Source organism: Felis catus, chromosome B2 (assembly GCF_018350175.1).
Source record: "Felis catus isolate Fca126 chromosome B2, F.catus_Fca126_mat1.0, whole genome shotgun sequence".
In the NCBI taxonomy this organism is placed as follows: domain Eukaryota; kingdom Metazoa; phylum Chordata; class Mammalia; order Carnivora; family Felidae; genus Felis; species Felis catus.
Window position 1 is genome coordinate 115,175,380 of NC_058372.1, and position 27,319 is coordinate 115,202,698.

Consider the following 27,319-nt stretch of genomic DNA (forward strand, 5'->3'; position numbering starts at 1 on the left):
GATAATAAAATATACATTAATATATGATATATGCAAATTTTGAGGGTTGGATATAACATGACAGAATACAGTACCTACTTAGAAGTAAAGTAACAGGTAAAAATAAACGTTTTTATGAATGATTATTATTCTTTATTGTGAAGGACTATGTAGTGGTGGGAAATAGTAACAAAGCCAAGGAATGACAGATGAGTCATTTAAACTCAAACTTTACCCATATGATTTGGCTAAGACAATTAAAAGGGACATCACTCAATGATTTCTAGGCCATATCATATGGAGTGACAGCTGAATTTGCACAGATCTTGCTTAGGGTGACATGAAAGGCATGAATTTTGGCCCTTTGAAGTTCATTTTTTACTGGGTTCCCAAAGTATAATGTAACTTACAACACTTGAGATTAGAATTCACTCATTATCTCTTTCCTTTGAATATGCTTTTTCCCCTCTGTTGTTTATATACAGGCTGCTGGAGAGGAAAGAGCATGGAGGAGCATCACTACAGCAATTATTCGCTATAATAAGGCCACATCTGGTAGGAAGACCGTGAAGACCAGGAAATGAGATCCTAAGATGATGACCCCATCTTCAGATTTAGTTAAGAGTCAAGTTAAATGATGAAAATAACGAGGTACATCTTTATAAAGTCACTTTTTTATACAAGAAATTGTACAGAGTGACCAACACTCTCCAAAAACACCAATTATAACTAGGGTGAGTCTGGATAAGTGAGTTCCAAAATAATCACGAAGCCCATACTACTCCCCAACCCTGCCCTAGAAAATGTGACTGCATTTTTTTTTTTGGGCCAGAGCCTGATTTAAGAGTTTTCTTCCTTATTCCAAAGCAAAGAAAATAAATGATTATTCAAATAAGGAAGTAAACAGGAAGTGATAAATGAAGGTGGAGGGAGATTCTCTGTGTAAAAATGAAGAATATCAAGGACAAGTCAATGCACCAGTGGAACCATCCAAGAGAGATCTGAGGCTCTACAGGCTGAGTTCTGGTACCCATCTTCATAATTAACAGATCCCTTAGTGTTTATCTGGATCCATAGTTTTTTTTTAATTCTACCTAGGTCATATTCCTCTCCAGACCCTCTTGTGTTATTATCATTTAAGACATTATTAATATATCATTTTATTTTTATTTCTACTTCCTGATATCAAATAAAAGACCTGGGGCTGGAGAGGAAATCCAGGACATTTAATGGGATTGACGCTGTTATTTAAATCATTTCCACCTGTCAGCTTTATTGTACTATGCAAAATTCAATAAAAACAAATGAAGCCAATAAAAAGAGTACTTAATGATACAGTTAACAGACTCAGCATGTGGTAAAGTACTATGGATAAATAAAAAGTGTCATTTTCACTGGTTACCAAACGCTTTCTAGCAACAAAGCAAGTCAAAAGAAGACAATTTTAAGCTGAAAGCAATGCAGCTCTATTTGGTTAATTATACAGCTACGAATGACGTGCCCTATAAGGACATGTACGTATGGTTAACTGTACATCCAGTGCCTGAGGTAAAAAAATAAGAGAGGTAGTAGAAAAGATGATTTCATAGTTGTTCAAGTTCTATGACCCTTATGTTGGGAGTTCCTAGCATTATAGACCATTGGAAGAGTTAACAGAAGTTGATTACATTATAAATCTCTCTTTCTCTCCCTCCTTCTCTCTTGGAAATTTGTAGTATATATGCTTCATAGAGATTTATAATCACATTTCTATAATCCATGGGTCCCAGATAATTCAAAAGAACAAAACAAATTACTTTGATGATTTAATCAGGGTGTGACTTCTATTTCCCATTTAATACTTCCATCTGTGCATATAGTTTCCCTATGTGTTGGTAGAGGGGAAAGAGAAGACCGATCAGCCATACGATGGCTATTGGCTGCACCTTGTTTTATATGTCATTCCACAGTTACAGAATTAGGGATAAGTACGGTTACAGGTTCATTCATCACAAGTATTAATCCGGCTCAGTTTAGAAAAGATAAGTTGATATTGTTTTCAAACATATTGCTTGGAAAAAAAATATTTTTTGGTCAGAAGTTATCCCTCTCGACCCTGGATTTCCAAAGTGCTTTATATTTCTATTATATCACTTACTACATTCTTGTCATTACTATGGGTCTAACACTAGATTTTCAGATCCTTAGGAGTAGGAATCCTGTCTTATTAATGTTGTATCTTCTGCAGTCTTAAGTGTGGCAATGTATACAAATTTGACCCTAATGAGATTTATGAAATAAATCAATACTCCATCAAATACACTGTAGCTCTTGAACTTTTTTGTAATCTTTTATAATTTTGTCCTCTAAAATAATGTGTTATGCCATGGAATTTGCACGCATTTTAATAACATTGCACAACCCACTTATTTGAAAAAGAAAAGTGAATCTAATAATGAAGTTACATCACCTATAAAATGTCATTAAAATCCCTTTAATAAAAGGAACTTCCTTGATTATCAAGAATGACAATATTATCCACAAATTTATAGATTTCCTCTTTCTGATCTAAGATGAGAGAGACATGATGTACAGAAAATTATAGCCAAGGTTATTTTTTTTATTATTATAAGCATGTTTTCGTGGTCTCTCTGCCTCCAGTCTTTCCTTAGCTCTAACTTATTTTCCACAGAAATGGAATAATCCTTCTGAAACCAAATCTAAGAATGTCAGTCTTCTTCTTAAAAACAACAGGATAGCAGTCTGGATCATCTCAGACCTGGCCACATGCCAGCGGCAGCCTGGGTTCTAGCACAGTCCAGAGTTAGCCAATGCTCTATCTTATTTTCAGAACCCAAGAAACATCAACAATGTTTACAACTTGGTTAAACATAGGTTTCCTCTGTCTTTAATTCTATTTTTTTTTTTATTTTTTTCTGCCTTAAAAATGCAAAGCCAATTATTAAGATCCAGTTTTAAAGCCTTCCTTTCCTGGCAACAACTTCTCTTAAGCACTCCTTTGGGAAAAAAAAGCTTCTGAATTCCTATCACTTTGCAATTTACTCTTTGTAGGTCTGTTCCTCGAGACTACTAGGGACTTAAGTGCAAGACACTGCTTGTAAAGACCTAGTACTTAACCCAGTGCTGTTAACAAAGAAAGAAGCCAATAAACATTTGTCTGAATAAATACATGTCTTTCCAACTGAAATATCCTCTACAAAATCTGAAAAGGAAATCAAGTTGTTATGCACTGAAAAGAAAGAAATCTAAAAAAAAAAGTATTTTAGGCAAGAAATAATAAGTGTTGGTGAAGATGTGGAGAAAAGGGAGCACTTGTATGCCCTTGAAGGGAATGTAAATTGATGCAGTCACTTCAGGAAACCGTATGAAAGTTCATCAAAATGTTAAACATCGAACTATCATATGATCCAGCAATTCCACTTCTGGGTATTTATCCAAAGAAAAGAAAAAACACTAGTTCAAAACTATACAGGAACCCTTATGTTCACACAACATTATTTACAGTAGCCAGGATATGGAAACAACCTGTGTCCACTGATGGATGAATGGATAAAGAAATCGTGGTGTGTGTACACACACACACACACACACACACACACACACACACACACACGGATACCACTCAGCCATAAAAAGAATGAAATTTTGCCATTCACAACAACAAGGACAGAACTTGAGGGTATTATGCTAAGTGAAATATGTCAAACAGGCAAAAACAAATACCATATGATTTCACTTATATGTGGAATCTAAAAAGTCAAATGAACAAAACAAAACAAAGCAAAACTCTTAAATATAGAGAACAGACTGATGGTTGCTGGAGGGGAGGTAGGTAGTAGGGTGGGTATGGGTGAAGGAGACCAAGAGGTACAAACTTATATAGGTATGATATAAATAAATCATGAGGATGTAATGTTTACCTTCGTGACTACAGTACATAATATTGTACTACATATTCGAAAGTTGCTTAAGAGAGTAAATCTTGAAAGTTCTCATCATAAGAAAAAAAAATTGTAACTGTACATTGATGTGTGGTAACTAGACTTCCTGTGGTTACCATTTTACAATATATAGAAATGTCTTTATATTCTACTACTGAAATTAATACAATGTTATATATCAATTATACTTCAATTTTTAAAAAAACATTTACTCCTGGATTTTTCAGAAAATTGAAAAATTGCTCTCTAATCCTTTCCTTTGGCTTTTTATCTTTAGTGTTTTTACCTCAATATTAATACCCTTGCCTTTTAAAATTCTTGCTCAAAAACAAAGCTGCATAAATATATTTTAGAAATTAATGCATTTTTAAAAAATTTAAAACAAGCCTTCAAATTAAATCAAATAGTATCCTTACACTGTCAAACCACACCAATTCTTACAGAGTTGTTTATTTTGTTTTAACCTCAAGGCTGAGTTTCAATGATAACTAGTCTTTGTGATTGATAACTATCTTAGACCACAGTAAAAATCAATATATGGTTCCATTTTGCTGATGAAGGTATAGCCAAAAGGCCAAAATTTAATTCCTCACCTTGTGGTTTCTGGTATATGCCTGAGCATTGTTTCATTTTGTATTGTTTTGTCTCCAATTTTGGATATATGAGAGAAAAAATGCATTTTTAGTAAATGTTATGTTTAAAGTAACACACTCTCTTTGTCAATGCTTCATAGATCTACACGTTTCACTAAAAATTGTCAAGAGCATTGAACTAGAATGTAAGAATAAAGAGTAGTTTTCCCAACTGTGTAAATTTATTACACTCTGGACACTCTGAACTCTTGACCTTCCCTATAAGGGAGATACTGCTAAAATGTCAGTTAATCATAAAACAGTGCTACAATGGGTTACCCAGAAGCAGAAGGCAATTTAAAAGAGCAATTTTAACATGCAATTGCCAAGGCATGCGATGAAGACAATTTCTGATGATGGTGTATTTTATTTCCATTTAATAAGAGAAAAAGAAACTGTATTTTCTTAGCTTCTCTACCAGATGGTATACCCAGAGGAAATTGACACACAGAAAAAACAAGCATACTTTCTTTGATTGTTCAATGGAGTTTTGAATTACTTCCCATTTAAAACAAGTTCACATTTATACCTTTTTTTTTTAAATTCATAAAATGCCTGAAGAAGCATTATGTGAACAACAACATGGGTCAGGATGTAAGCTAACAGTGAAATAATCATACCCCTCAGGTGCACAGAGAAGCATGAGGCAGGCGTGGGTGGCTATAGTCACCAGAGGCTGTAATTATCACCTCTCCTAACATGAGAGACCCTGAAGCAGGTAACTGCACTTACCAAATGATTTAAATGCACTTTAGGAAGAAAACAAAAAACAGCTTTGGCAACTAGGCAGGACATATTCAGAAAAGGAAAAATTAAAACATTGTTTTACACTTCTTTAACTGCTTAAAACATTTAAAACGCAGCATAAATTTCAGTGTTAAGCACACTCATCAAGTGTGCTTTCAATAAAAGTGAAGTTGCAAACATTAAGCCATGCTTCTCAGGGAGTAAGTTAGCCATGCATATACTATTTTTAAAAATCTACATCCCTTTCAGATTTTACCTGTTAGACTTTCATGCCATAATCCTCTGAAAGGGGAAAGAAATCACCCATACTAAGAGAAAGGGAAAGGAATTCAGGCTTTTCAAGCACCAGAAAATGTGTTTTGAGTCCGAGGTGCCCAGCTGTCTGACACTGGACCAGTCATTGTTTTGTTTTCTTTTTCCTGAGTCTTAGATTCACCAGCTAAAAACTTGGGAAAATAATATATCTAACTCACAAGTCTGAAAATAAAGTATCATGATACAGTTACTCTGTATGCTGATTATAAAGCAATAATAACCAATATTTAACTATGAAAATCTAAATTTGCATTTTAAAATATAAAATTTACTCATTAATATACACAAATAAAACCACCGGATTAAGGGGCGCCTGGGTGGCGCAGTCGGTTAAGCGTCCGACTTCAGCCAGGTCACGATCTCGCGGTCCGTGAATTCGAGCCCCGCGTCAGGCTCTGGGCTGATGGCTCGGAGCCTGGAGCCTGTTTCCGATTCTGTGTCTCCCTCTCTCTCTGCCCCTCCCCCGTTCATGCTCTGTCTCTCTCTGTCCCAAAAATAAATAAACGTTGAAAAAAAAAAACACCTGATTAATTTGTAAAATTATTTATTGACAGATTTCTGCCAAGAAAATAAAATTTACTACTGCCAGAAATAAAATTTCAATGGCTTAAATATATTAAAATGGTATATTTAACATAGTAAATAGTAACCAATTTACTCTTTGGGTACTTAGTGGTCAAAAATTGTTCCTCTATGATACACCAAAACAAACTAAGAATTTCTAAGAGGCAGAAAATAATCATCATTCCTTTGTTATTTGTAAGAATTTCATATGAAATTTATATCAGACACAAATACAGAGGGGAGAAGTTTTTATACTTATTTTTAAGGCTTCCTGGTTGCCAATATGCAAGGTGTATTAAAATAGCTGTATCATAGTAATTAGCATTGATTCAACCATATGATATTAACGCTGCAACTACAGTGTGGCACTCTCCCAGTCTTTACTAAAATGGGAAGTAGAATCAGTATTCAGAGCTTACACAAATTAACAGAATGAAATGGGAACGTTTCCAAAGGTTATTTTTGGAGTTTCCAAGGAATTATATGCCCGGATTATGAAAAAGTGTAGGCTTCTGAAATCATTACTAAATACCAGCTAATATCACAGTTAGCATAAGCTGTGTTCTATTTTGTGTTACAGGATACCAGGCTGAGGCCAGTGGAGGTGCTGGTTAAGGCTCAGAGATCTTAAACTTGGAGAAAGGAGTTTGGATCTTGAAGAAGAGATGTAGACAGACATCATACACTCAATCAATACTGACCCCGTATTTAGATACACAACATTTATCAATTATATCCAACTTCTGCTTTTCAGGCATTGTTTAAAAATTAACACAGTACATATTTCCCTCCTTTTCTAATAAAAGAGCAAGATTAGTAGACATTCCTGATAAGACAGTAACCACAGTTTCTCTCAAATCCAAATGTACTTGAAAACTAAGTGCTTTTTTTTAACCATAAATATCTGCACCAAACACATCTTCTGAGGACATTAATAAATGAATAAATACATGTGACAAGGACTCAAAAAATGTGAAAGATAGTTTTAAAAACAAATAAACTTTCTACAGTTGGAAGAAAAACTGCAAGTGTCAGTGAGTCTGACACCATTTTATGCCAGAGATCCCACAAATTAAATGTTTTTCAAATAAAGAATTTGGAAAAAAGAGCAATATAATTCCAAAATGTCAAGGCATTTATAAATTTGAAAGCAGCTATGAGTGTAAGTTATTTTTACTCTATCCCCTCCCACACAGATAAGGTTATTCTCCAAATAAAATACCTCAAAGCACTTTATAGTCATATTTTTACTTATAGTAGTCAATATTCACTCTCAACATAAGCATTCAATAAGGATAAATCAAACACATTAACATGCTGTTTTCATCTACTTAATATAGCATAATTAGCTTTAAAACACAATCTCATATACTTGCAGTCTCCATTGGCTCACACATCAATGACTGATTTCAAATAATTCCTAGTTAAACAAAAATCATGTTATATTAACAATATATTGTATGGTACTGCTAAATTTTAATGGTCTACTTTGATGAAAACTTTTAAAAATTAAAACAGATGAGATATTTAAAAGAAAGAAGGTTGAGCACAGAAGTCAGAAAGAAGTTATGAACAGTAGCCAAATTATGGAAAGATCCCAAATGTCTATCGACCTATGAATGGATAACAAAGATACGAGATATATGGATAGAGATAGAGAGATATTGATATATAGATTAGATATAGATATAGATAGATATCTATCCATTATGTATATATAATGGAATATTACTCAGCCATAAAAAAGAATGAAATCTTGCCATCTATAACAACGTGGATGGAGCTACAGAGTATTATGCTAAGCGAAATAGGTCAATCAGAGAAAGACAAATACCATAGGATTTCATTCATATGTGGAATTTAGGAAACAAAACAAATGAACATGGTTGGGGGGTGGCAGGGAAGAGAGGCAAACCAAGAAACAGACTTAACTCTAGACAACAAACTGATGGTTACTAGAGGGGAGGTAAATGCAGGGATGGGCTAAAAGGGTGATGGGGATTAAGGAGAGCACTTGTCGTGATGAATCACCAACTTCTACACTTGAAACTAATATTACGTGTATGCTAATTAGCTGGAATTGAAATAAAAACTTGGGGGAGCAAAAAGTCAAAAATAAGACCACTAGAACAGTAAATTGCCATTCATTATTTTAATTTGTATGTACCTTATAAAGATTAAATGTAGAAAGAAAGGTAATTTTACTAGAAAACATATGGAAGCAATATCCTTAGTAAAATGAACTCCATTGTCCATCTTTTTATGTTAGCATGGGCTATTTCATTTTGGAAGACAGAATGAGCTACTTCCTTAGTGTTTGCAATGTCTCCTCTTCAAATTATTTCTCTAACTACCTGAGGTTGTAGTGTCCGCTTGCCTCTCCCTCAGAAAGGCCACCTACTATAGTAGAATAATTTGCCACATGCCTACAATGAAAAGACTGAGCTGTACAGAAAATCTAAAAAGCAAATTGTGTGATTCAGGCTGAGCCATAGAGACTCAACCGATGTCTTCTAGGCCAAGTGGTTTTTCAACCACAGAATCGATGTACAATACCAAACCGCAAATGAGTAAACTCTGTTGTCTAAATCTCAGACTAAGAATTGAGCAGTTAAACACCCTGTTAGTGAGCATCTTTCAATATTAATATATAAAAATGTAAATGTAGACATTAATATATAAAAATTGAGCTGAATTTTAAAATATTTAAAGATGGCAGGGTATCAGGTGATTTCATGGGTTTGGCTTTTGCTTTTTAGATCAGTTCTCTTGGTGAGTTGCCCCAAAATATTCTAAAATTAAAAATACTATAAATGCCAAAAGATGTTCAAGAAAACAAAAGACATTTATAGGCATTTACATTTTCATAGATCTCTACAGTATTAGTTTTCAATTTTCAAAACCTAAATCATTAAATGTTCAAGATGCATAGATCCATGTGCTAACTCTGCAGGTGTTTCAACATGATGTTTGATGGATAAAAAAACGTCTCTTTCAACTGAACTAAAAATTAAAGTATTTGCAATAATAAACAGTACACTAAAAACGCACTCTAATAACTTAGACAAACTTTTCAGTGGCTTTTAATAAACAATAACAATTTCTCCCATCATAACAACATGGTACAATTAGAATGTATGTTTATATATTACTTTTTACTTCACTTTTCATTTTTGTGTTTTGTCCATGTGCTATTATTTCCACCACTTTGTTTCAGACACGGGGAGGGCAATTACAAGCCTCTGTATATTCTACAACTGTGTGTCATGCTGAATAGAAGAACTGATCTCACCGAGACCTGGTTCAAAGTAACTTTTTAATCTATATTATCAGAAATGGCCTCTGCAATGACCATAGACAAATTATCAAGGGAGACAATTTCTACATAGCCAAGAGGTATTCAGCATTTATTTGAATTGCAAAATCTGTCTCTCAGTAGTAACAGTGCCTACACCTGCATCTATCAGAAATGTCGGACTGAATACAAGCAAGCTGAGCAAAACTGCCACATAAAAAAGATTATGAATTCACAATAATACTGAATAATAGTAGAGAAACACATGGCTCTAAATCAGTCCAATTATGATATAAAGCTACTCTTTACCAAATTCATTGAACTTTTAGAACAGTGTGACTACATCATGCAGCAAATTAGAATGTTTAATATTGTACATATAGTATATGTCTAATGCTAGATTCCTTCACTGGGCAGACTGGCCTGCTATTCAGTCTTACCTGCACATTTGGTTCTCGTGATTAGAGGAGGTCCTGGGAGCCCCGTTCCACCTTCACCAGGTCTTGTAAGCAGAACACGGATCTCATATTCAGTATCTGGATCCAAATGCCATAATTTGTAAGTTGGAGCATTGACGGCATGCGTCTCTGTCCAGGATCCTGACGTCATTCGGTACTCCACTTCTTTCAGGATAATGGGACCATCCCCAATGATGGAGTTGGCATTCAGCTGAATCAGCAAGTATGTAGGCCCAACACCGAGCAGCTGGGGTGGAGCAATGGGTCTTGGTGGTTCTAGGAGAGATGAATGTGCAATCTAATTAGCTAAAAATCCAAAAGAATGCACTACATGGGTATGTTAATGTCTTTCAAAGCTCAATGAATAATTTACTTAGGAGTACATAACAAATACTTACGGAAAACCAGAACATGAGTGATTTGGAAACTGTACTTTTAAAGAGCAAATACTTTCACAGACGGGATATGACCCTTTTTACCACAAATTTTTTTTTTTATTAAAAACATGTCTCCCCAGGAGATAAACTTGTACAGGCACAGTAACCAAGGGAAATAAAAGGAAAATATTTAAAGATGGATAGCTCTGATTAGCTACTGAGTACAGTTGATCTTTGACATTCTTGAGGTCCTAAGACCTCTACAAATCTTCAAATTAATGAAAACTGTTTTAACTCCTTATTTCATTCATGAAATATGGCAAAGCAGTGTTTTTGGTTTTGCTTTGCTTTTCAACCAAAGCCGAGTTCCTGCAGATGAGATAAAGAGGAAGGAACAGCAAAGCTGAAAGTAGAAGCTGATGCCAAGTGCTGACTTGTTTCTACACACCCACCACAGAAGGTAAGAAATTGAAATTTACACTGAGGCCAAATCACAAGTCACTACATATCGCTAGCCTTTGGGAGTAGCATGTGATAAAGCAATGCACCATGCATTAAACTCAAATGTCAAAGGTACACTACAATTTAATTTTTTGGACAGCTAAGATATTTGCTTCAAAGAAACTTTGGGAAACATTACTGAAATGTTTGAACTTATAGAAATGATCAAAGATGAATTTGGGCTCCCCCCGTTCCTTTAACAATGATGTAGCTGATATTTGATACTGGACTTTATGAAGGACTCCACAGCTCTAACTTTGTCCATGTGGTCTCTCCACAGGGACTCCTATGTCATGAAGATGTTCTAATTAGTACATTGTGATCAGGTGGGACTTCTTTGAATCTCTTGAATACCACTTCTCAGGGAAGCCAAAAGACTTTAAAGGAAAGTGTTAATCTTAGCAAAGTGGTAACAACTGCCCAAATATTGTTTTAAAAATGCATGTGTGTGTGTTTTAAGAGTTAAAGTAAATTATATGAAGGAAAACTTTTTTTTTTTTAATTTTATTTTTAAGTAATCTCTATACCCAATGTGGGGCCAAGAGTCACAACCTGAAGCCAGCCAGGTGCCCTGAAGGAAAACGCTTAACTGTCACCACACAATGGTTCCTCTTCTCCCTCAGGAGGGGTGGACTGGAGAAGATGTAGATAGTAGGGACTTAAAAAGACAATTTCAAAGTAGATTTTCTATTATAATGGCAACACATACCTGGAATAATACATAATGCAAAACAAAACAAAAAACCAAACCTCAGTTTTTACCTTCTGATGTAGGTTTAAATGAAGCAAGGGTTTTCAGCTGTAGCCCAAGATCTGCTTTTAAGCCCTAACAGTATAAAAGTATAGTTTTCACTTTATGAACCCCTGAGTTACAAACACCCCTAACATAAGGAATAGGACTAGCTGGCCTAGATCTCTATGCAAACTAAAGTCACTGTCAGTAATTTTCTTCCAAAATTCATATGACAAATGTTTACTGAATGACTAGTAATTATTAGGCTGTTCTATACACTGCTTTTTCAGATAATATGGCAAGGGAGGCACAGTAACAATAAGTCAAGGAATTCATTATTTTAAAATGAGTGTGATGTAGAAAACAAACAGATACATGGTGTGATAATGTTGTGTGGTAAGAGAGGGCAGCTACACTTGTGGTGAGCATAGCAGAAGACATAGTATAGGCCTGTTGAATCACTACATCGTACACCTGAAACTAAGGTCCTATTGTGTGTCAGCTATACTCAGATAAAATTTAAAAGCAAAAAAAATAATAACATGGGGTGGAGATGTCTACAGAGTAACACCAACTTCCTTTTTTTCTGTCCCATATATCACTTGAAGCATATGAAGTTAGTCCCATCAGTACCATGGCTCTTTATGGCAATAGCTTTCAAACTAGTAGAAACGCATGAGCCGTGTTTCACTATGCTCATGTTTCGAGTGAAAATAAAATGAAATTAAATAAGATAATGTATGTGGTACATAAACTTCACATGTAGAATCGTTTCTATTTCTAGGAGAAAGTAGTTCTTAACACCATCTGTTCTGCATGGTTTAAAAATTGCTCCCACAATATAGAGTCAAAATTGGGTAGAGGGCGAACTCTTCCAATGTTCACAACCGACTTCCCTCGAGAAGTCACTCATAAAATAAAAAGTTTAAATAAAACCAAAATAGTTCAGGATTTTCATTTATCTGCTAAAGAAAGAGCTAGACATTTCATATCATAAACTTTTACCAACTAAATGACTTTTACATTTTGAGTTTACAGAAGTCTTAGCAGACAGAGAGAAAGATAAAGTTGACATATTTTCTAAACCTTAAACTGAAATGAAACTGAATAGAGAAATGAGCATAATAGAAGAAATGCAAATATCTTCGCAGACTATCTAAATGTTGCACACATTTTAAGAAGCAGTCTGTATTTTTGCGAATAAACTGAGTTGCCTCACATGTGCAAGGTTTATTTTCACTCCAGATGGCTCGTATACTGACTAATTTAAGTTAAGTAGTAAATGCAGCTAAATTCACAGCTTACTGGGGGTCTAACCCAAACCCTCAATGCTTCACTCACATCACAGCTGAAAAACAACCTGAAGAGGTCTCATATTAACATGATGGAGTGATTTGTCAAATGAATTATGAATAACAAACCTTGGTTAATCTCTCAATTTATAAATATTCTGAAACCTGAACTAATAAGTGTATACTGAATGATAAATCTCACCCTGCAAAACCCTGCACATCACTGCTGTGGAAAATAAGAAGCAAACAAAGGAGGAGAGCAGAAGGGAGAGAAGAAGAGAAAAAGCTAAAACATGTTCTTAGAAACAAGTGAAAAAATAAAGCATGATATTTCTTCTATCATTTCTATCTTTAACCAAATGACATGTAAAAGAAAATGAAACTTCAGGGCACCTGGGTGGCTCAGTCGGTTGCACATCTGACTCTTGACTTCAGCTCAGGTCATGATCTCACGGTTTTGTGAGTTCAAGTCCCGCAACAGGCTCCACACTGACAGTGCAGAGCCTGCTTGGGATTTTCTCTCTCTCTGTCCCCACTCCCCCCCCTTACTCTCACTCTCTCTCTGTCTCAAATAAATAAATAAACTTAAATAAAGAAGTTACTTAAAAAATTAAAATAATAATAATAAAGAAAATGAAATTTGACATCTGGACATTCTAGTTTCACAAAATGTACACATGAATAGCTGGGTCAGTGTGAATATGTTATTTAACTTCTTGACATTACAATATCTTCATTGGTAAACTAGGGATTATTATTATAAGGGTTTTTTGAAGACTTTACGTTTCTAAACCTGTCAACAAGCCCCATATTTGCTGCTATTTTTCTTCGTTTTGCCAGAGAGCATATAAATTTAAAACCAAAAATTAATATTCATTAACTAGTGTTTTGTGTACATGAAGAAATGAGTTTGATATAATCAGGTGCTTAGCCTGAAGAAGGGTAATAAATCACTCTGATCAGTTTTACATTTCACTTGCTATGGTCAAGCAAAAAGGTTCAGTCCAGTCATCAAAGCAGTTGCTCAGTTTGGGAACTGTGACAATACTCAGAGAGGCTTAGAAGCATATACATTGATTAACAGCACGACTAGAACTGAAATCTAGCATTAATGAGGCTAATATACCACTACATATTAAATTTTTTATGTTGGAAGTAAAAAGTAGCCTCATATTAGCATATGTATTTTGTTGTTAGGCCCTTGAGAACAGGAAGGCTTATTTATAAAATCTCTATTCATTTCAATAAATTATGCATGAATTTTAATCAGCTAGCAAATGAACAAGTAATTGTTCTGCAGCAATATTAATATTCTTCATAACTTAATACACTATCAGACCCAGAGGTGTGGTGCGAATAAATCCCAATTGTACACTAGGTATCAACTGAAGCATGCAATCCCCAAAATACAGGATAAACTTTGCCAATGTAACAATTAACTTCCAATTAATGACTTACATTCATTATTCTAGATCTAAACCTATTATACAATCGTAATTATACATTCAAACTGCTTTATTTATTTCAGATAATTTCAAAAACTGTCTCAAAATCAAGATAAGTCATTATGAAACTATATCCTCATCCAATTATTCCTATTGCAATGCTATTTTACAAACACATGTGTCACTTACTAACATTCGGTTAAATAATAAAATGCAGAATCAGAAATAGAAGCCACAAAGCCAGAAAAAAAGTCAGCGAAGTAAACATCAAGGCAAATGACACTTCGATAGTCATCCATCCAAATAAGCAAATCAAATTATCTCTCAATCCTAACATCTTCCAAACTGTTTTATTTATTGCCAAAGAAGCCTTGACTAAAAAGTATCTCAAGATTAGTCCTGTCACTTAAAAGCAGGCAATGACACTACACTTGTCCTCTATGGCTGCTCTAACAAATTACCACTACCTTCATGGCTTAAAACAACAGAAATGTATTCTCTCATGGTTCTGGAGTCCAGATACTCAAAATCAGTATACCTGGGTCGAAGTCAAGGTGGCACCAGGCCATACTTCCTCCAAGTGACAAGGAAAGAATCGGTTCCTTTCCTTTTCCAACATCTGCTGGCTGTTGGTATTCATTCCTTGGCTTGTGGCCACCTCACTCCAATCTCTCACCTGTTACAGTGCCTTCTCCTCTTCTCCCTGTTGTCAAATCTTCCTCTACCTCCTACTTAAATTAAGGACACTTGTGACTGCATTTAGGATCCACAAGGGTAATCCAAGATCTCCCTACATCAAGACCCCTAACTCAGTCATATCCTCAAAGGCCATTTTCCAGATAAGGAAATAGTCATGGGTTCCAAGGATTAGGACCTGCTATCTTTAGGAGCATTTTTCACCCTACCACAGATGTGTACTACAATCTCATCCTTCTTCCTGGGAAATATCTTAGCTCTACCTTTTCTCCATTTGTTAAGAAGCCTGTGAGCAGAAAATACTTCTAGGAAAGTTTTATAGTTAGGTTCAGAGCAGTGGAAAATATAAATAACAAATAATTTATCTATAGTGCTTTTTTTGCTATTTATATTTTTAAGGAAATAAAAAATAAAGATGAACATTATTACTTCAAGTGGCTATAGGAGTCAATGTTCCCTTACCATATCTAAATTCCTGTAAAAATCAATATTCAACTGTTAGCCTGGGAGATATTTTATTTACTATCATTTATTTTCTTAAGTGAATGGATCACTTCAAAATCAATGTTATTCTATTTCTTTATCATTCCCCTCTTCAAAATTCTGATCCAGTTCCAGTTAAAAAAGAAAATTCACTGGTTCATGCTTCATGTTGTTTAACTTTTCTTAATCATCACCTATCAAATGCTGAAGTAAAGGGGGACAGACAGTAGAGACTGTGAACAGGAAGTGTGAGAGCAGGAAGAATGATATCAATGCAACAAATAATTCAAGCATTTATCAGCTACCCTATAATAATTTCAAATGAGTTTAAATTATGCCCCCCCAAAAGATAACAATATAATTTAATGGTACTTGAGGGCTTCAAGAAATCTGAAAGAGTAGCACTGATGAATAAGATGCCTTTCTTCCCACAAGAAATGAAAAGAAAGGTATAGAAAATTAGAAGCATTTTCTTTGGGCATTCAATATCACACAGGTAACATAATTTGGTTAATTTTTCCTTAGATGTTGACATGAAGTACACATTTGAAAATTTTCAGATTTATGTAACAAGGTTTCTCCTGCATTCACACTTTATGAACTGTCATGCAGATATATTTATGAAAAGAGCGATAGTTCTGCTATAATTTTCACTCTGTGACTTCTTTGACACTTCAGATTTCCAGTCGTAATAAATTCCTTAAGCAGCCAAATACCTCTCCATTCACTCTTCCGGCTACTATCTCAAATTTTTTGCTCATATCAATGACGCAGTTAGCAAATTCTATAAATTATCTCTCAGATAAATTACTATTTCAATTATGTTTACAATTTGTGCATTAACGGATTTTTAAGCAAAATAACTTTAAAATTTAATATATTGAAATCCTTTTTTTTAAAAATTCAACAATCGAATTGAGAGACATTTCTTTCAAATCCTATCATTCAGGTGGCTCCGAAACGTGACCTGGTCAAATAAAGTTAATACTAAAACATCACAGAGTTGGGATATTGTTAAGCCTGAGGCTCCTATGCCAGCACCTAGACCAAGCGTCAGTCAAAAGGAGCTAGTGCCATCCCTTATCATCTCCGTGAAAATTAGACGAGTGTTAGCATGTAGTTATGGTAGACTACCGAAAGCGTGTAGGATGGCCACTGCTCACACTTACGAAAAACTTCTGAGAACCATGAAATAAATATATACGATTTCTGTTAAGTATGTAGAAATACTTTAAATAAATTGAGAAAATTTTCAACTGAATAGCAAAGCTCTGCTTTAGTGATATATGTTTGTTTATACTATGCATTTTTTGTCACTAATAATTCTGTAGGGCTAAACAAGAGTTTCTTCCTCTCCTCCCAGTGCCTCTTTCCTATGGGTAGTTGTTCAAATGACCGAAGAGTGCTAATGACTTTGAGTGGGCTGAAAGTGACTTAAGATCAAGAAATGCACAGGGTAGCCTCACAAAATGAAGAACTCTCCAGTCCAAAACACCAATAGCCTCTTCTGGAGAAACACTACAACAATGTTAAAAATCACTTCACTTCAGCACTCCATGGCTTACACTTACCTAAAATTATTACATCGCTTACATTTCCATTTCTCAAAAGAGCAGTGCAGCAGAATTTTGAAGAAGAGGTTGCAAACGCTGAATAGGTGATCATGGATTCACACAGGCTTGACCACGGTTAATGACGCATAGTTAAATGGCATTCGAGTATACAGCTTGCTTATAGGCAAGTGAACTGATCATGTTTTTGGAAAATAATCTACCAATATAATATCAAGAAATAAAAATGTGTTTGTAAAGTATTTCACTTCTGGTAATTTAGTGTAAGGGGATAATTTAAATCTTTGTTTAGAAGAGCAAAAAAGGAAACAATCAAAATATTCAACAAGAGGAAAACAGAGACACAATTTATGGTCGATCAGTTCAACAGAATTTCACACAAACATCAAGAACTCAAGGTGTTAAGATTATATAACAAATGTCAGGGGACACTTAAATGTTTAAGTCTATTAGAGCTTTCATTTTAAAAAGTAAAAAGTGTGCTCCTAGGGGAGAAAAAATGAAAACCACCAACCATCACCACCAGAAGGACATACATCAAAAAGCTACTAGCAGTGACTGGGGAACTCTGAGACCACGAGTGGTTTTACTTTTTCTTTTAGCTCTGTTTTCCAAGAAAATGTGTAATGTGCTCATAAAACTTCCCCATCATTACATTCTCAGTATCTATCAATGTCTAAGTTCAGTAATTATAGAATGAATGGCTGGTTCAATAACACCTTGAAAAACAAAGTTGCCTATGCCACTGTAAGAAAAATTCCTATCTATTCCATACAACAAAATGTAGACGACAACTTCAGCATGAGAGCCATCATTTGGAGATGGCAACAGTAAAACTTTGTTATTTGTTTATTAAGTTGTGTAATTTGTTTTCAAGAGATGAAATTAAGTCCTCAAAATGTAAGATTTACCACCTTGAGCTTTGAACCACATAGGTAGTGGATTGCTTTGACATTGATACACAGCACCTACAAAATGTTACTATTTAATTAAAGGAGTTAGTTGACTGGAACAAAAGAACATTTTCTAAGCAATTGCTTAGTAACCAAATGGCATGAAATGATTTATCCAGCTTGTAAAAAAAAAAAGTAAAAAGGCACAGACACAAACATATAATTCTCAGTCTTCTTTTTTTTTTTTTCTTTTTTTAAAGTAGGCTCCATTGCTCAGCATGGAGCCCAACACAGGGCTTAAACTCTTGACCCTAAGATCAAGACCTGATATATTTAGAAATGTTATCAAAATATACAATTGCACTAATATCAGAATACACCGACAACCTGAGTTTCTTGAACAAAATTTAATCTAGGGTAGGAAAAATTCTAATACTAAATACGCCACTCATCATATTAAACAGCAATTTTGTCTTTCAATCCCTGTGTGATATGTATTCATTTTTTTTAGCTGCAAGATCTGTAGAATTACAGTATTTAATCTCACTGACATGGCTCTTTCCTGCTACCTAAAGTGCTGAAATAAGAAGAATCATTTCAGCAATGAAACTACAAATTTTGCATACTGAATTTTATCTCCTATGCATTACCATGGCATTTTATTCATCTTGATTTGAAAACATTGCTGCAATAACTTTATTACCTGCTTGAAATAAAAAGGCACAGAAGCAGCGCACTATTTTAGATCTGCCAGCAGAAAGTAAAAATAAGGTAAAGCTCATATTTAGGGGATATGAAAAGGTGAAGGGATTTTGAAAAGTGAAGTTTATTTGCTTTTTAGCCCACATAATCTAACTGCGAGATACCTATGAATTTTTATCTAATTTTGTCCCAAAACTAGATTCTGCCTCATTAATATCTATGTAATCAATTGGTTCAGAATGATGAATTATTGCCATAATTGAACAAATTTACACAAGCCTCCTTCAGTACCACAATCCATATGGCAGGAAACCACATATGTTATGATAAAAATTATGGATCCCTTTGATTGAGTCAGAAGCTAATATAGAAGATTTCTCTTATGGCCATTTAATCCCTTATTTCAGCTTTGTCAGAGCTAAAACTGTTCATGCATTTAGACAGAAGAACATCCAGTTGACTCTAAGAATAACAATCAGGTAAGTAGTAAAACTGGAGAAGCCCTCAACTCTCTTTGGTTCCCTCCAGTCTAGGGTCGTAAATAGGTAATCATATTACCATCCCATCAGTCACCTTTATAAGGCAGATTAATGCACATACATACATACATACATATATACATACATACATATTTTTAGGAGAAAGGAGGAGAAACTACATTTGTAAATGACAATAACATGGTAAATATGCCTATGTTATACAGATGATTATCCCATTCTAGGTGATAGGCCAAAGGATTTGGAGTAACACCATTTATATTCATTTTATATTAATATGTATTAAGATACAATGGCTGACTCCAGTAAACCAAGAGATAGCAATTAAAAGAAAAAAAAAAACACTTCATAATTACTATAATGAGATTATGATACTTCTCTTTATCAACACACACACATATATACATGTATACATGTATATGTACGTGTATTTGTAATCTATACAACATAACCAAGAAAAAAAGTATTATTTAAAAATATCCTGACTCTTCCACAGCTGGAATGTAAAAAACATTGAAAAATCTCCTGAGTCTAAATTCCAGATTTTAAGGTATTTTAACACTATGCAACTAGAAAAATCTTCCAACATTTAATTGTAACCAAACACAATCTGAGTTTGCCAACTTGATCCCTGGGTCTAAATATTCTGTTGCATTGATTCATTATAATACATAATAAGCACATGTTCACTATGAATATGTACTTTGTAATTATTCCAAGTCAATTCAAAATGATGCATGGAGCTTTTATGTATATGTAGCCAGCAACAGATGGCCTTTTAGTGCAATGACAGTCCAGTAATGAAATTAGGAGGTACTATTCACTCCCTCCACTCAATGACCCTGGTTCCCAGGCATGTAAAATCCAAGACTTTATTTACCCCCAATTAGTCAGAAGAACTATTATTTACCTGACATTTCTACATGACTCTGGAGTGTGCAGAATGGCTATCATTTAGCTAGACATATCCCCCTAATACACAAGTGATATATTTACTTGTTTTTTTTTAATGAAAAAATAATATGTGGTGACACAATAAAAACAACTGAATAAGATTTCACTCATATAAATAATTCCTCTAGAGAATAGGCTGTGTATATGTACTACTACCTGCAGAACAGTCATAATTTTGGGATTCTTTTCAGTTCAAAAAGCATAAATCTTCAGAGACTTTTAAGGATCTTCATAGCAAAGAAACTGTGTCATTAGCTTAAACAGATGCAACTCAATTTCGTAATGTAAAGATTTCCAATGTAGATTTATTCCAAAAGAAAAATGACATAAGTTAACAATTCTAGAACATTTCCTCAATTTTGAGATAAAACAAAACAAAACAAAAACAATTGTGTGTCTATTGAGTTAGATGTCATTGATTAAGTCAGGAGATAGAGAACTTTTAATATGAAATGAGTTCGCAGATGCAGTCAGTGTCTCCAGATCAACTTTCCCTGATGGTAACGAGGTCAGAGTCAAGCAATCTGAACAGGGGATTAAAGGACAGATTTCTGTACATCTGTACTTAAGTCTCTGAACTAAGAAAAGCAGGTTTCTATGGGTAACTTGAGAATGTACAGGCATAATGATGAAAAAAAGGCAATGCCATAAAAATAGAGCCATCAATCTGGTCACTATAATTACAAGGACTTCTAAATACCTATTTTAATCATATGGTTCTATTAGCCTTTCTTCAGGGAACAAAATGCCTGTCTCCAACAGTTAAAGTACCATCAAAAATAAAATCACCACACCCAGTTTTATAATCAAATGGAAATAGATAGACAAGAATAATTATAGACCTATCTGATAAAATAACAAGATACTGACATTTTAAAGATATTTAACCATGTAAATGGTTACCAGCCAAAGGACATTTTACACTGGTGTGACAGCTCAATCAGAAAGAGACATTTTATTTTCATTCCCTTCGACCACCCCTATATTCCACACTATAGTGGGGGGTATCTAGACATCCAGAATATCAAATTATAGTATATACAACATAGACTATTGGAAGGCAGCCCAAGTTGTGAACCATCAGCACACAGAAAGAGAAAGTTTCCAGAAGAGTGACATAAAGTGTGTCAAGACCATAAGTAGTGCAATTATACAGCTAAAGGGTTGGGCACTTCTTTCTCAGCTACTGCTACTAAATGACAAGAAACCTCCCTCTTCTACTTTGGCTAAATATCATGCCTTTAAAAAATAAGGACATGGAATGGCTACTGACCTAGACTGTTCCTGTTCATAGATTCTTTCTGTGAACTTAAAAACTGCCATCCTGCTGCAACATTAGCCAGATCAACTGAAAATTTGCTAGGGGAAAAAAATAATGCATGAGATACGCAAATATTTTCACAGGCACTGAAGAATCTTGTAAACAGTACTTTCATCAGTGGACTAAAGATAAATAAGAATTAGGTAAGGAAATCTACTATTTTAAGTATTATAAAGAGGAGGAAAATGTATCATGTTTCTTTGGCATAAATTTTTATAAAATGACACACTTGTAAAAGTTGATAACAGAGATCTCCCTATTGGACCTGAAGGGCACCATTTCTTGTTCCAAAGCCATATACTTTATAAGGCATAATGATGTGTTTTAAATGTAAAAGCACTAACTTGGGACTGGATAGTTTTAATATTGCTTCAGAAGTTAGTTTATTTTAATACATAAATAAACATCATCTTAAATACTTCACTGACTGTACATTTATATTCTCTTTATAAACTCAAATGACAATTACTTGGTGAGGAAAAGGAAAATGGTCAAGCCTGCATTATCTAAGCCATGGGGCCAGCAACTTTTCCTGAAAGAGATTTATCTATATATTTCTCTCTCTCTCTCTTTCATTGCTGAGCACCTAGAAGGTAAGAATTTTATTTGTCTTTGAGTTTGTGTCTTTACTGCTTGGCATATTAAGCAATCAATTAATGATGGTTGAATAAATGCATTTATAAACAAATGAAAGAATGAACATAAGATAATTAAAAATGGAAGGTAGGATAATACCTAGTGCTGGTGAGGATATGGGGCAATTAGAACTTTTATGCTTCAAGTTGCACTATATATTGACACAACAAACCTGTTTACTACTACCTATGAAAGCTGAACATTAGCATACCTTATTATGTGGAAATTCTACTTCCTAGTATAGGCTCCCTCCCCCCTCTGCCAAATGAGTACATCTGTTCTACCAAAGCCATGTACTAGAATATTCACATACCACTATTATAAAGAGCTCAAAGAGAAAACAAATTACATGCCTAATATCAATAAAATGAATAAATTGTGGCACTGTAACAAGATATAATATTTTACAACACTGACGTCAAATGAGAATGGGTTTCATAAACTTCATGTTGGAGATGGAAACCAGTAAAGTACAGAATTCCTCTGGCCTAAATTAACCATTACTGTTAGAAGTCAGGGACAGTGGTCACCTTGGGTGGAGACTGGAAGGAACTGAGGTGGGCTTCTTGGGTGATGGTAATATTCTACCTTTTTATGTGGATTGTGGGTATATTTAGTGTGTGAAAATTCATCAAGCTATGCATTTATCAAACTCTGTTTTTTAATGTACAATTTTCTGTATGTCTACACTGTACTTAAATAAGAAATTAAAATATGGATAAGGAGAAAGGTAACTGTGCATCTCATTGGGCCAAATCTCCTATCCAGAAACACACTTCCACACACAAGTCAAGGACCATTAATACAGTGTGAATCTCATCCTGAGTGAGATTTAAATTTTTTAAGTCTGCATTTATGGCAAAAATATAATTTAGTAAAAATTTCTCTTGAAAATTCCTAAATCACTGAAAAAGACTACTTTATATGTTTTTCTTTCTACACTTTCTTGCATCAGCTCTTTGACTTCTAAAATTTTAGAATATCTTCCTTTAAAAGAAATGAGAATATCTATCTGCATAAGTTTAGGGGGGCGCCTGGGTGGCTCGGTCGGTTAAGCGGCCGACTTCGGCTCAGGTCATGATCTCACGGTCTGTGAGTTCGAGCCCCGCGTCGGGCTCTGTGCTGACAGCTCAGAGCCTGGAGCCTGTTTCAGATTCTGTGTCTCCCTCTCTCTCTGCCCCTCCCCTGTTCATGCTCTGTCTCTCTCTGTCTCAAAAATAAATAAACATTAAAAAAAAATTAAAAAAAAAAGAAGAAGTTTAGGCATTAAAATCTTCCTGCCTTTAAGATGGGTCAAATTCATCTTGGATAGAATAGTTGAGTTCTAGTCACCTTTGTACATTATGAGGTCATCCGTCATATAAGGGCATCAGGTAAACTTACTTTCTGCTTTGTAACAATAAGTTCTTGAGAAATATTTATTCGAATTCATTTATATATGAATGCTATTTTTGCATAGTTCATACATTTCCCATAGCATCTCTCTATTATAATTTCCTTTTATTTAACATTATTCTGGAATCATGCCAGTTTTAGGTCATCATTAATGTCCTGACATTATTTAAATTTTGATTGCACTGCCACTGTTAATTCACAGAAAAACTCTGTGAGTTCATCTAATAAACATCTGTCTAGATTTTAACTCGTGTAGCAAACACAGAAATGGAGCTACTCTGCAAGTGAGTTGTTTGAAAAAGAAGGGAACTTGACCCATGATTTGATTTTCAACATAGAGTCCAAGCCCATCCCTACCTTGAATACAAAAATAGAGTAAGTGGAGGAGAAAACTTCCTCCATAGCATACATTAAGTTTTCTAGGGGCGCCTGGGTGGCTCAGTCAGTTGTGCTTCTGACTCTTGATTTCAGTTGTGGTCATGATCTCCCGGTCATAGGATTGAGCCCTAAATCAAGTTCCTATGCTGAGCATGGAGCCTGCTTGGGTGTCTCTGTCTCTCTGTCTCTCTGTCTCTCTGTCTCTCTCTCCCCCCCCCCCCACTCCCCACCTCCATCTGTCCCTCTCCCCTGCTCACACACCACACACTCTCTCTCTAAAATTAAAAAAAAAAGAAGGAAAAAAAGACTTTTCTAATCTTATTACAACAAAGCTGAAAATAATAAGATAATGGAGGTAATCCGTAAAGAAAGAGACAAAAATAAAAATAAGCTAGGGAGTCTGAGATTTTCATTTCCATGGCTGGACCACAGAAAAGCCCAGCTTGGCAAGCATGGTCCAGGAGATGGTCTGAAGTTGCTAACATTCATGTGAAATTAACAATAAGTGCTGATGGACCTTTTTTGATTACCAAACACTGTGACACCAGAGAGAGGGTAGGCTATTGAATTCTGATTGGTATTTTTCTTCTACAGAGATGCTTTGAAATCAAAACAACCATATGATATTATTAAAGGCATGTAACATATTCCCAAAGCTTTTGTAGAGCTACAGAAGCAATTCATAATTCTTGGTATAAAATCTAAAAATGCTCAGGAAAGAGGAGAAGAAAAATGTGGGAGGAATATCACAATAGTTTCTTTACTTTTCAAAACCACACATGTACTGGCTTCTGCCGAGATTCTAACAAAACCTCACCAGGCTTGCTGGAATCTAGGTTGGGAGAGCACATAGGTTTGCTTGCATGTGCATGTTGCTGTTAGTACATCAGAATCTGGGAAAGGAATGTGAGGGAATCACAGATTTGTAAAGACCTTGCATTTGATTTAAAGAGGGTTATATGCATCTTCTGCTCCTCTATTGAAAACCACTGCTATAAAATGGTAGGTTAAATAAATAAATAAATAAATAAAAATAAAATGGTAGGTTGTAGCTATAACATTACTTTTGTCAGGACAAGATGGAGTTAAAAACAGCAGCCAAAGCAAGTAAATGCATTGTTTCTAAAATGACAACTGAATGATCACAGTTACAAAGTAGTTGGAATGACTGAAACATTGTGAAACCTCACAAATCTGTTTCTTATTGATGTTTATCTAAATCTTGCTTCAAGTAGTATTTTTCTAAATACCACTATGTAGATGCAGTTAGTTTATGTACTGCATAATGTTACCTTGGTGTGGTGAAAGAAAAGAGTTGTGAGCTCTAGAGTCAGGCTTGGGTTAAGATGTGAGGCCAGCCCCTTAGAGTCACGTGGTCTGAGCAACTCTACCTCCCAGCCTCAGGCTTCCTGGGGGTAAAATGGGGATATTAAGAGTTGCCATGAAACTAGAGAAATGATGTATGTAAACCTTCAATAATAGCACCTAGCATGCTGCAAATGTATTATAATGGGTGCTTTTTTACTACAACTTATACTGAACATTTATATTGTTTTACTTAATTTATATTTACTAGAAAGAATTGTCTTAATCGTGTTCATTATGCCATGTTACATCAGTCAGTTACCAAAATTAGCTTATGAGTTGGTGCTCAGCTACCTTCATCACTAATGTACATGGAAAGTGCAAAAATTTTAAGCATAAAATTTGAGTGGAAAACCAGGTCTCTAGGGACATGACTTGCTTATTGACATATTTCATTTAAAAGAAAAGCTGTATTTCCGGATAACTTAGTGTGGAGTGTAATGTGGGGCTAGAACTCAACAATGCTGAGATGGAGATCTGAGCTGAGATCAAGAGTCAGCCGCTTTACCAACTGAACCACCCCACCCCCACCCCTTCAGATAACTTTTCAGTTTCCATCTTGCTATTAACTAATGTGGAAGAGTTCCTTTTTAGTTGGAAATTGAAGGAAGAAGTTTTTCTTCTAAGAAAACAGAAGTTTTCTTAGCTCTCTCATGGAAAGAAAGTGGAGGAGAGGAAGGAATTAGCATCACGTACGAAGAAGACATTATAGAATGCTATAACCTCAAGACTAGATATTCCCATAGCTATATATGAAAATTATAAGATCCCGATGATTATGTGTCTTATTCATTGTTATTAGCAACAAATACAAGGATTAACCTATCATAACTGCAGAAAAATGTTAATCAAATCAATGAATAAATTAAGAGTACTCTTATGTTTATAATAAAATAATTTTTGTTATTCAAAGTGAATTGAAGAGAAGCAAGAGGGAAAGGGTAAAACTGATGATATTTACAACAAACTATTTTATTTTGGTATTTCAGATACATTCCCTTATAAGAATCAAAGAAAACATAGACATTCAGCAATAGGATACACTTCCATAACCCAGCAGGAAGACATGTGCTGCTAATAATAAAAGATATTCATAAAAACAACTTCCATTATATTCAATAAAGGCATGGGTAGCAACGAAATGTTATGTTTTCAGTATCAAAAGAAGATTATCAGTATCAATTGGCTAAACCCATTGTAGATAAACAAGATACTTTAAAAACTTAAGCAAGTAAAGAGAAAATTTACAGTGTTGGATATTTTTTTTTAAAAAAATAATTGTTATAAACATTTTACAATCATCTTAAGAGTAATTTCATTTAACACCTTAGGCTCAGGATGGTGAAAGGTCACTAAAATATTACCAGACACATTTTTATGAGATAAATTCAATTATAATTGTTGTGACTATTCCAGCCACAATTTAGACATTGAATCCAATTACCCATTTCATTTTCATTTATACCTCATGGGCTGGATCATTTATCATGTTTCATGATCATGATCAGAAGACACATGGAAAGTGATTTCTGGAGGTAACAAATTACCTACCATATTAGCATAGCTTACAAGATCCCGCCAACAACTACTATGCATAAATATGAGGTAATTAAATTTACAATGTGCAGGAGTGTTTGATACGCCACTTGCTTCCTTCGCAGCTGCCAAAAATCTCGGTTGCTAAATGTGGCAAACCCGTTTGGTTGCAAATCAGGAATCATTATGCCCCAGAACTCCAACAGGTAGCCAGTATGCAGTACCTCAAGACGCTAGGTGCACATCTTTCATCATCTGGTATTATTACTCGCCACCAAACCATCCATCATTGCTGCAGAGACAGCAGGAAACGATAGTCCTGGACCTTCACATTACTGCTCCTTGAACTCTGTCTCATCCATCTTTTGTATCATTCCTGATTCACAACTAAGTACCCTCTGCCGCCTGCAAAACCAAGTGTGAACTTGTAACACCTTTAACCTACAGTGCTTCTCTAATAGTAATTGATTTCTCTTCATTACGGAGCCACTGTTCAGAAAACACTACTCATGCTTGCTGATGCCGAAAGACCATTTTTAAAAGACCCGAGTTATAGAATTCTAGTAGTTGGAGGGAAATGTTTTGTTTTGTAAGTTAGGCTTCAGCCTTGCAT

The 27,319-nt window shown here is 34.8% G+C and overlaps 1 protein-coding gene across 13 annotated transcripts in view; it reads right to left on the reverse strand.

Annotated features, from left to right (window-relative positions):
- Positions 1–27,319, reverse strand: part of PTPRK (protein tyrosine phosphatase receptor type K) — a 561,747-nt gene that overhangs the window by 218,305 nt on the left and 316,123 nt on the right. For all 13 annotated transcript variants that reach the window (XM_023254331.2, XM_023254334.2, XM_023254335.2 and 10 more), the window contains exon 7: positions 9,914–10,207. In XM_023254331.2, coding sequence (XP_023110099.1) covers positions 9,914–10,207 — 294 coding nt within the window. The remainder of the gene's footprint in view (positions 1–9,913; positions 10,208–27,319) is intronic.